The following is a 12,170-nucleotide window of genomic DNA, read 5'->3' as shown; positions in this document are numbered from 1 at the left end:
ATAAATGTCTGCTCTTACACATTCAACCTCAGCTGATAATTTCATTACAGTGCATGGGCACAATTGGTCATAGGGGTGATTCTTGATGTTTCTAGGTTAATAATAATACTGTATTCTTAATAGGGCCTACAAATAATTGTAGGGTAGACTGTTTAAAATATTTATTTTAATGTTAAATTACAATTTCTTTCAAACAGTAATAAAACTAATATAATAAAATATTGTAGATAGAATAGTGGTGAACAGTCCATGTACAAGTCCTGTTACTTCTTACACACAAGACAACACAAGAGTTCAATGAAGAGGTGATTGTTCGTGGGAAGTCCTTAGCAAGTATCTGCTGATCATGTAGTGGCCACACACTAAATGTGCATTCTCTCTCTCTCTCTCTCTCTGTCGGTCTGTCTGTCTGTCTATATCTCAGAGGTATCAAGAAGCTTTGGTTTGGTTTTTACGCGTTTATGGGCACATGGGGGTAAAAAAGAAAAATAATCCTCACATAACTCGAGATTAGTTTATTTTTAAGTTTTACGATTGCTCTTTGAAAGCACCATGATTTCCACATACAAAATGTATATTCTTATCAATCAATTAAAATAATATCGCTGTTTTTAATCACCTTCATAAAGTGTAAATGATCTTTTCGAGTCTCAGTGAGAACTGCATAAATAATCGACACGCTTATTAGAAAATAAATAAGAAAAATAAAACAAATGATAATTATAACTCATTAGGAATTGAGTAACCGTTTTGAATTGTTAGCAGATTTTTTAAAATATTATCACTAATAATAATAATAATAATAATGCATTGTGAATAAATACAGACATAAATTAAATGCCCGCCATGCGCCTAAACAAATGTTACCTGGACAGCATGACTGTGTTCACGTCGCGGTTCAATTCTTCCTTTAGATTGACTCCTGAGCTCAACTCATCCAGGTCTGAGAATCAGCAAACATAATAAACAGCCTCAGTATCAGTGTTTTTGCCTGTCTTTACAACCGGTTCGGAAAGCCTGAGCTGATTCGTTTACGCGCTCTTGCTTTGCATCTATCAGATGAGACCCTCCCCTCGCCTCTGCTGAGAACATCATTCATTTTCTTCAATCACACACAAAATATTTGATCTTTTTCCTCTTTGTATCTCGAGTATAAATATGTATAAAACGTTTATTGTCTTTTAATTTTAAAATAATGTCCTGCATTTGAATTGTCTTCATGTTGAACCTGTAGCCTACTTTAAGTGTTTTGTTATTCGTCATAAATAATTTCATTTTTTTCTCTCACTTTATGTTGTCTCATTTTATCGTCATCGTCAAATAGAACTAGTTAAAGGATATGATCGTATGATCTTAAGATGACCAGCAGCAGCCTCTCATTCCCACCCTTTGTGATGATATTGATGATGATGATGGCCAAATAGACATTTTGATTTCTCTGTGTAGAGTTAGTTATAAAGAATCAATATTATATCAAGGGGTTACTCTTCTGATAAAGGACTTTAGCTGCCCCGGCTATTCATCATAAGTCTGTAGCAAGCAGATAGGTCAAAAGAAATGATATTGCAGTAAAGAGCGAGTCTCCTTATCTCTTTATAGCAGGACACGCCGATCGATACAGAAGCTGCGCTATAGTGCTGCAATTATCAATGGCTGGTTTTGTATTCTGCATCTAATAATAGCAGTTAATAAGGCTTTGCACGTATTGCTTGAAAAAGAGAAAAGATTGAAAATGTTCGCTTACTATGGCTTACATTTAATAATTCTGCGTTTTTGAAAAGGGACCACCAGGTCATCCTATACGTTTCAAGCTCCAAAATGTACAACATTATTAATGAAATATACATTTATCATATGATACCAATGAAAATAGAATTAATAAAAGCAAAAAACAATTCTACATGTAATCACATGATATGTTGAGTTGGTTGAGTTGAAGTGCCGCTGCACAACATAGGCTATTATTACTAAATATTACGCGGGTTCATATAGGCCTATATTTCTTTACAAGCATTGTATGAACAAATTCTATAGTAATAAGGTACATTGCTCGTGTGCATATGTGTCTATTAATGAAGAGTTAGGCTTCTCGGTCAAGGCTTATGTTAATGTTGAGAATCAGATGACGGGCTGTGGTGGTGAACTGATGTGTCCTGGTACATCCTAGCGGTCGCTTCGCGCAATGGGTTCCACTCAAACCTCTAGCAACTCCCTCATACACGACACGCAGTCTCACACACGGACACACACCTCTTGGCAGGCTCTGTCACTGACACCCGTCAAACTTATGTATAGAATGAAAATCCAAACGCGACACATATAACGGCAGTAAAATCAACTTTTTTTATCATGGGACTTTGACGCTTTACGCGACTAAAGCATACTGTGTGTCGGGAGAGACGACTTTAGCGGACAAGAGGAATAAGACCGACGTACCGACGGATGTTCAACGGCAACACGGGCTAATCTCATGGACTTCCATCATTTGAACACTTGAAGTAACTTTTCAACGCGACTACCAACGCTCGTCGAGCTCAAAGAACAGACATGAACTTTTGCGTTTTGATTCGCCGACGTTGGGAGAATGTATAAACTCAAAGGACGTTTTCGTTTTGTTGACTAAAAGAAAAGACGGTGAGGATTATGTGAAGTCTTCGTTCGCAAAAGAAAAAGCACATTTAATACAAACTCGCGCAGAAAACGAAAGTTTACCTTGAGTGAAACTGTGCTGTCGGTGACAGTGTGGAATACGCATCTGAATTTCACTTTGTAAAGGCACGCTAAAACGAAGCCCAACAAATACAGCATAACGGATCACCTCCTCCTCGTCGGGGTGTTCGGGGTGATGCTGATAGTTGAGGGTGAAGTAGTTAATTGCGGAGTCCGTCCCTCATTTCCATATAAGTGTGTCCACTGGAGCTCGGCCAATCCAATGCATCATTTACTATTATAATGACACATCTACACAACAGCAGATAATTTTCGTTATTTTGCGACTCGAGATTTTGAGTAGATTTTTTTCAGTGCTGATGTATGTGGAGGAAGATCTCACGCAGAAGAATGTCCCGTCGGAAGCAAGCGAAACCGCAGCAGCTCAAATCGGACGAGGACTCACTGCTGGAGCTGCTGCCCGATCACGGTTAGTGCTCTGCTCCTGCCTTTGCTTTCATTTCATTTCAGCATCTCTACAATAGGTTTTAAAATTTAGATGGCTACTAATATTGTTTTGCATTTATTTTTAGCGTGTCCAATTTAGGAGTTTAACTTTATATTGGCATTTGTCTGATCACATACATTTTATCAGTACACCACAAAAACCTAAAATGTGAAGGATTAAAGTGGCTCAATATAATATGATGTAAAATGCCTTTTTTGCGATTAAAGGGCTTCATTGTAAGCCCATGTAGCCCACTTTATAATAGGCTAATATCAGTCAATTATAGAGATTGTTTAGACAGTTTGTTAAAAAAATAAAACTTATTTAAAAGTATTTGGCTGACGAGATGGATGTGAACGTCTCCCAATATTAATACAACACAGTAGGCTATTGAAACATTCTCACCGCGTAGCATAATAATCAATTAAAAAAGAATTTATTGCATGCATTTGTGTAAGTTTTCTTAGTCAGGTGTTCTCAAAGTTTCGAAAAATATTTTTTACTTCACTTGTGTAAGTGTTTGAAAGAAAACTCACGAATTTTTATATCCGGATTAAATTGGATCGTTTTTTAAAGTGTCATTTTGATTTTTCAAATGGAAAAATGGATGAAAGTGATTCATATGCACAGACTGCATTTAAGACTGTACACCTTTATTGTATATTTAAATGCCGTTGACTGTGTTACATGTCAATGATAAATATGACAGAAGCAACCTTTTCAGACTTCTACATTAATAATGACAAAGAAAAATATCGATCTTTCTCATGAATTAAATAGTTTATACGTGTTACTTCGCATGGACACACATGTGAAATGTTGATCTCAGTCAAACACGGCCCAAGTCGGAAGCGCGTTCTTTTGGTATTCAGATGTTTTCCGTTTTCCCCCGAAATTATATTACTGCATTAGCCTACTGTTGAGTTTATATTTTACTTCAAACCATGTAAACGTTGGTGTTTAAAAAAACATTAGTTGTCCTTGCATACTTAAGGCTGTTTGACATGCTCCATTCTTGACATTCATGCTAATCAGGATTAAACTCAGACAATTTAACTACAATATAAATAGACTGAAACGTGTGCACATGTATTACACAATTTATGTTGCGTTATTACTGCTTATCAGACATGATTTTTGTTCAGCAAATATTTTGCCAAATATATAAAAGGACATTTTCATTATGAAATAAATGTATTCATTTAGCATCCATAATGATATGATAGTGCTATTAATGTGAAGGAACACCAGCACCACACATTAAAAACTCCTAGTTTATGATTGGAATTCTTTTTCAGTAGAAACATAATTTTTCTAATTATTGCCTTATTACAGGTAATGAAATTACCATTCATGCTTAGTGGTCTGACTAAGGCATGAGTGCCCAGTACTTTAACATCTAATATGTAATTTCATGTCAGGTGTTGAAGTAAGAAAAATGTATTTATTCATTTCTGTAGATTTGTACTCCTCTTTGCTGAGAGAAGTCTCTTTATTAAATCCTCTGCTTTACTTTATTGTTCATACCCTTCAGGCATCTGTTCCACTTGTCCCTGAGGTGGTGCTGCTTTAAAGTGTTCCGATACTGCTCTTAACCTTTGGCTGTAGCCTCACCAGGGGTGTCTGATACATGTCTGATAGATGATGCATTTAACATACAGTATTCATGTATTTCATTGACTTTGGAAAAGTATTTGCTCTATGAAATCCACCCTCTGAAATGGAGAAATATTATACCCTCTTTCTTGTTGTCTTCATCTCACGCATGTTAAGCAGTTAATAGTTAAACTTGCTTTTTTAATACTTGTTATCATGTTGCTATTTATACAATTCTTCTTTTGAAACGTTCATAATTGTGCTTGAAATCTTGAACTAAATTTTCTTGTCTTCAATGGGTCCCATATAATAATTCATGTTTCTGAGTTTGCACTTAGCGTTACTGACACATAGTTTTTTTAACATTGCACTTTAAACAGTGAAATATGACAGTTGCCACTTGTAATTCAATCTGATTTTCTTTGTAAGCATATACAATTATCTAGTTAGTTTCATTTAGTCTAGTTATATTCAGATTTAATTAAATGAAATACAGGGAACCTTAATTCTCCTACCTGCAAAGTATTTTAAGCTTTGAACAGAGCACTGTCAACAAAATGTACTTTTTTCATTTACAAAATATGCACACCTCCAAAAATGCAACTCTCCAATTAGGAGTGGCCAGTCCACAGTCTGGTAGATGGAATGCTGTCACTGAATATGCTAATACGAATTGAAGATGTTGTGGGTGCATGCAAGAAGTGTGCAGGTTTTAGTGGTTCTGAATGATATAGAGTGCTTATTGTGTATGATGGCAAGGTCCGTTTCTTATTCTTTGTGTGTGTCTGTCTTCAGTTTTCAGTAACCGTTCCTGTTCTCTTCTGGTATTAGTCTGTTCATTTAGCACCGGCATCATACAATGTTTTCAAAATGTTAAGCTTAATATTATTGTTTTAAGAAAAGATGCTCAAGCGTCAGAAATGAGGAGATGCAACCAAAGTCAAAAATTCACACTGAATGAAAAAATGGTGCAACACTCAATCTTGTAAAAATTTCCAACTTTATTTATTAAAATCAGTGCCACTATCAAGGCCTTCCTCATCTGCTAAAGCTTAAAATTATTAAAAGCACATTTAACTGTAAAAATTAGTTTGCAAATGCTGTACTGTGATCATTACTCTAGCACAATAGTGGTCTCTTTGGATATCACACAAACCATTTTAAAAAGATGATTGTTTTAGGTATTATATTCACTATTTATTCATTATGTAGATCGTGAAAAAGAATTCAAAAATAAGATTATAAATGCATCTTATGTCAGGTTGTCATATTAAGTAATATTTTGAATTAATTTTAGTTTCACTACATAAAGGACAGTGTTTCTTGACAAATAATTTTCTGCTGTGTAGAAAAGGCTTTCATGTATTAAAATGTCTTACTCTTCAGTCAATATTAATACATAGTGAATTGAAGGACCTGTGGAAAATACATAGTTCATCTTATTTATTTATTTTTTATTATTTATTACTGTCTCAGGAATCCCAGAGAGGTAACAAAAAACGTAATTTGAACTCAACACAATGTGTTGTTGTTGAACTATATGAAAATATTGGAAATCAATTTATTGTATGGAATTTTGTGGCAATATCCCAAACTAATATGTCTTAATATTTGGATAAATTGCACGAATAATTAGCTGTATATACATATATGGAAGATAAATCTTACACTAATGTAAAATAAATAAATTGTCAAGCATATGTTAAATATTTTATTTATTTATTATTTAATCTTAATTTACGAATCTGTCACTGTAAATGAAAATGTCACTGTAAACTGAAAATCTCACTGTAATTGTATTCATTATGACTGGTGCAAAAATAGATTTATATTGTATTTACATTTAGCAGAAGCTTTTATCCGAAGGAATTTACAAGAATGAGGAAAACAACAAACCAATAGGGTGGCAATAATACAATAAGTGCTATAGCAAGTTACCATATATATATATATAAAAACATTTCATGATTGCATTCCAATTTCCTCTACCTCTCAGTCTCAGGTGAAGGAGTGGACGATTCAGACAGTGGAAACGAGAGCCGCAGTGGGAGTGAAGAGACCCATGTTTGTGAAAAATGTTGTGCCGAGTTCTTTAAGTGGTCTGGTTTTTGTGAACATTTAAAGAGCTGTACTAAGAACCCACTGGTGCTAATTATCAGTGACAATGAAGTGACTGCAAATCCAGCACAGGAGTACCTTGCAGAGCCATCACCTGTGCCCAGCTGCACCAGTGAGCCTGCAGACAGTGAGGATGCAGGTGAGGGAAACCACATTCCTACTGAAGGTGATGATGGAGCAGACATGATGCTGGAGCAGGCGGCTGTGTTGGACAAGGAGGACCAGCCAATGGAAGTAGAACTGTCTCCTGAGAAACCCACAGACTCTGAAGAACAAGATACTTTAGCAGAGCCAGACATTTGCCTACCTCAACTTGAGGACCGCAGCCAGTCCTCTGGGACAGGATACACCATACCCAGCACCAACGTTACACTGGAAACGCTGCATGGAACCCGTGTGGCTGTGGCCCAGTTCTCCCAAAGCACCCGAGCAGCACTAGCTGGTGGAGTGTCAACTATGGCCATACCTGTGATCCTGGATCAGCTCATGGCCTTGCAACAACAACAAATTCACCAGCTTCAATTGATAGAGCAGATTCGGAGCCAGGTGGCACTTATTAATAGACAGGGCTCCACACAGTCAACACTTAACCATCAAAACACAAATGCTGGTTTACAGGTAACTTCATCCTCCAGTATATCTACAATGGCTGGCCAACTACGTGGCTTCAGTACACCTCCCGTGCATCAGCTTCCTATCAAGGTAACCTCCAATAGTAATGGACAGGTGTCAGCCTCGTTATCTTCAGCTTTGGAGAGGGATTGCTCTAGTGTCCCTCAGACATGCCCTTTGACAAGTTCTGGGATTAGCAGCAATATCACAATAAATTCCTCATATCCAACAACCAGCTGCAATGTGGTTTCCTCGCAATTGCCACAATGTTCGGCATCTACTAGCATCAGTAGTAGCAGCAGCAGTGGCTGCATCAGTAGTAGCACAGGAACTGAGGGTTCAGTCAGTTCTGGTAATTCACTGCCAAGAACCACACCTAGTCCTCTAATGTTGACTCACGGAAGATTGCTGTCATCTCCCTCCAGCCTCCCTCTCCTACCTCACAGCTCACCTAACAGTGTTATCTTCCCTAACCCTTTGGCCAGTATTGCAGCAACAGCAAATGCTCTTGATCCTCTCTCCACTCTAATGAAACACCGCAAAGGAAAGCCCCCAAATGTCTCTGTGTTTGAGACTAAACCCAGTGCAGAAGACGCCTTCTTTAAACACAAGTGCAGATTTTGTGCAAAAGTGTTTGGAAGTGACAGTGCCCTGCAAATCCATCTGCGTTCCCACACTGGTGAAAGGCCTTTCAAATGCAACATATGTGGAAATCGTTTCTCCACAAAAGGAAACTTGAAGGTTCATTTTCAGAGACACAAAGAAAAGTACCCTCACATCCAGATGAATCCCTATCCAGTGCCTGAGTATTTGGACAATGTACCAACCAACTCAGGTATTCCTTATGGCATGTCATTGCCCCCAGAAAAGCCTGTTACCACATGGCTGGATAGCAAGCCTGTTTTGACTACAATCCCAACTTCAGTAGCACTGCAACTTCCCCCAGCTATTCCCAGCATTGTAGGAAGCTATGGGGATTCAGCTAGTCTCACCCCTTTAAGCAGATCACCCCAAAGGCCATCACCGCCATCAAGTGAGTGTACATCTCCAAATCGCCTTAATGCAGAGGCCAGCATCCCACACATTTCTAGTTCACCACAATCTAGTGTGGTGAGTGACACTTCTCTAGTTCTCAAACCTGAAGCCATTCATTTGCCGCCCACCACTTCCGTACCCCGAGTGATTCCTTTACCCACTGGGACAACTACAACCAGAGCACATATCACAGACTCTGTGAACACTCTCACTTCTGTCACCCATCCATCCATACAGATGGTCTCTGACCAGTTTACGGCTAGGTTTCCTTTTGGTGGCCTCCTGGACTCTATGCAAACATCGGAGACCTCAAAACTACAGCAACTGGTGGAAAACATTGATAAGAAAATGACAGACCCCAACCAGTGTGTTATTTGTCATCGTGTGCTTAGTTGTCAGAGTGCTTTGAAGATGCACTATCGCATTCACACAGGGGAAAGACCTTTTAAATGTAAGGTTTGTGGCCGTGCTTTTACAACCAAGGGTAATTTGAAAACACACTTTGGGGTTCACAGATCCAAGCCCCCTCTCCGGGTACAGCACTCTTGTCCTATATGCCACAAGAAGTTCACTAATGCTGTAGTTCTGCAACAACATATTCGCATGCATATGGGGGGACAGATTCCTAATACACCTCTGCCTGAGGGATTTCAGGAAATGGATACAGATCTCTCATTTGATGAGAAAAGCTTAGATGACATAAGTAACTATGATGATGAGCTAATTGATGAAATGGAGCAAGCAATGGAAGATGAGGAAGGTCTTAAAGAGGGTGATCTGGACCCAATCAAATCACTTCAATCATACACAGAAATGTCTCAGAGCAGCTCACCACCGACCTCTCTTATCTCTGGCATTTTTACATCAGACAATGAAATGAAGCTCACTGACCCAACAGTTAATCTGACTTATTCCATCAGTCTCAAGACGCCGGAAAATAGGAGCGGAACTGATGGGGAAAATGGAGATGTGTTTAAGAATGACTCATCATCCACTGTGGGAGACTTAGAGAATCACAGTGTTGGGAGTCCAGCCCAGTCTGAATCATCAAGCTCTATGCAGGCTCTGTCTCCTGCCCATAGCCAGTCTGAGAATCACCTCTCTAAGTCTCCAAGTCAAACAAACAGCCTTAACAAGGATGAAGCTCAGAATCCCACTGCAGTGAATTCAAAAGTAAAGTCGGAAAAATCGGACACCCCTTCTCCTGGATCAGAGAACTTGGGTGCATTAGATCTTACTGCCACACAGCCAACCAGGCCTTTTGTCAAAGATGAGAACCATTTCAGTCTGCTGTTTCTGGGAAAAGACAGAGGTAGTCATATATCCTATATTATTATGTTTTATCTTTCATGTGGTTCATGTTGAGTGTTTAATATGCCTCTCTGTGTTTTTCTAGGTTTAAACACCCCCAGCATGCTGAGCTCAGAACCAGGCATAGTCAAGCTTGAAATGAATGGACATGGTAAGCCACTGTCCATGAATGAGGGCTCCCACCTATCAGTAGGGCTCCATGCACCTGCTGCAACTCTTCAGACAGCAATAACCCCCAACCTCACACCAATGCTGGCACCACCCCCACCTCGACGGACCCCCAAACAACACAACTGCCACTCATGTGGGAAAAATTTTTCGTCAGCCAGTGCTCTTCAGATCCACGAGCGCACCCACACAGGAGAAAAACCCTTTGGCTGTTCTATCTGTGGTAGAGCTTTTACTACCAAGGGAAATCTAAAGGTATACTACAAGTGCATACATAGACTAACGTTACGCATGAACAAAGATGATAATGTCTGTTATATGTACAGTATGTTAACTGATCCAGCATAATTCTTCTTGTTTCAGGTCCACATGGGAACCCACATGTGGAACAATGCACCAGCCCGCCGGGGAAGACGGCTCTCAGTAGAAAACCCAATGGCTCTTCTTGGGGGAGATGCTATGAAGTTCAGTGAGATGTTTCAGAAAGATCTTGCAGCTCGAGCAATTAATGTAGACCCAGGCTTCTGGAATCAGTATGCTGCAGCCATCACCAATGGGCTGGCACTGAAAAACAATGAGATCTCTGTCATTCAGAATGGAGGGATTCCATCAATTCCTATTAGCTTGGGAGGGGGTGGCATTCCCACTGTAGGGGGACTGTCAGGTGCAATGGAGCGGTCTCGCCCTGGCAGTAGCCCTCCGATGGCTGGACTCGAAAAATCCAACATAGAAATGGCAGCTGGACGGTCCTTTTCCAGATTCATGGAAGAGAACAAAGAAATTGGGATCAATTAATGATTTACGTTTAGAAATGGATACAGACAAAAAGACTAAGAATTGAATAAATATTTATATGTACTATATTACAGTATGTACAGATGAAGTCTGATATGCTGTTTAGTTTTGGAGCTGTAGTACTTAGTACACTGTTTCATTCATACAAAAAAGTAATAAATCTTTGTGTCTCATTTGAAAATCTTTTGTCTTGCAAGGTTTGCATGGTACTTATTGGTTTCTATCAGTATGTTTCCTAGTAGTATGGCGCCCTGGCATATGTATGTGATTGTCGATTTACATAGGTAAAAAAGACTAAAGGGAAAAGAAAAGCAATTTGTAGGTGTACAAACATATGATTGTTTGCAGCACATAAACGGGATAAATACGAAATGGCTTTTATCATTTTTTTTAACTAAACACTAGTCTGAACTAGTTAATTCGTTACAAATGTCTTCTGCCATTATCTTACATTATTGTCCTGTATCTTTAGTATTTATGATATAAAAAAACGGGTATATATATTTAATGGGCCAGGGGTTTAATTAATCTTTTAATCACTGTTTTGTTTTTGACGCTAAATCAAAACTCGTTCTAAAATCTTTAAATAATAACATTTTCTTCATCTTACCAATGCAGACATATTGTGACGTTTTGTAGGATATCTAGCATGCATTTGTGTAACAGACGTGCTACACAATCAGAGAGCTATGATATCTAAAGCTGCTACACTCACAAGCCTGGTTTTAATGTTTGTGAAGTAAAACAGATCTACAAAAACTGTTATGAACAGTACAAACAAATCTGGTGTGCATATTTTGTAACACATCACAAAGGGTATGTTAATTTGCAATTTGTCATGTTTGTGAATGCACTTTCTAGAGGAATGGTCTTGTCTGTGAGATTCTGTTAACATAGGGACTGAGCTATGTGTGACTCTTCACTTTTTCCTTGTTCGCTTGTGGGGTTTGTAAATGTAAGTTCTGATTCTTGGACAGAAGTACAGGCTTTTGGCCCCTGCACCACAATCTCCAGACATTTTGTCCAATCGAAGTCTAAATAAAATGAGAACAGATTTCGTCTGTGTATTGGTGTCTCTCTTTCGACATTCTAAAAATGCTTTTACACTTAAAGAATTTCGCCTTCAGTAGAAGATTTTTTTTCATTCATCCATTCATATGAATTGAGACATTTCTGTAACATTCTCAGTGTTAAACTACATAGATTAGGAATGATAATACTTAGTGTTCCTAAACACATTTGAATAATAATAATAACCTATAATATCTATAAGGATAGATGGCCAGTTAGGGATAGATGATACAATTATTTGTATGTATTTCAGTTTAGTTTAGTGTTTAATCTCTTGTTTTTTTATTTTAAAATACATATGCGTGCA

The 12,170-nt window shown here is 38.3% G+C and overlaps 1 protein-coding gene across 1 annotated transcript; it reads left to right on the top strand.

Annotated features, from left to right (window-relative positions):
* The first annotated feature begins 2,038 nt into the window (after positions 1–2,038).
* Positions 2,039–11,838, top strand: sall3a (spalt-like transcription factor 3a). The gene is made up of 4 exons (XM_057341039.1): positions 2,039–3,139; positions 6,750–9,830; positions 9,915–10,252; positions 10,361–11,838. Exons 1-4 carry the CDS (start codon positions 3,034–3,036, stop codon positions 10,790–10,792), a joined length of 3,957 nt encoding a protein of 1,318 aa, XP_057197022.1. The 5' UTR covers positions 2,039–3,033; the 3' UTR covers positions 10,793–11,838.
* The last annotated feature ends 332 nt before the right edge of the window (positions 11,839–12,170 follow it).

This window comes from Triplophysa rosa, linkage group LG8 (genome assembly GCF_024868665.1).
Source record: "Triplophysa rosa linkage group LG8, Trosa_1v2, whole genome shotgun sequence".
In the NCBI taxonomy this organism is placed as follows: Eukaryota; Metazoa; Chordata; class Actinopteri; order Cypriniformes; family Nemacheilidae; genus Triplophysa; species Triplophysa rosa.
Note: the sequence above shows the minus strand (reverse complement) of the source record. Positions and strands in the feature narration are given on the sequence as shown.

Coding starts and splice junctions, on each gene's coding strand:
- sall3a (XM_057341039.1), top strand. CDS start 3,034: ATGTGGAGGAAGATCTCACGCAGAAGAATGTCCCGTCGGAAGCAAGCG. Junction 3,140..6,749: donor GGAGCTGCTGCCCGATCACG/GTTAGTGCTCTG, acceptor TCTACCTCTCAG/TCTCAGGTGAAGGAGTGGAC. Junction 10,253..10,360: donor CTACCAAGGGAAATCTAAAG/GTATACTACAAG, acceptor TTCTTGTTTCAG/GTCCACATGGGAACCCACAT.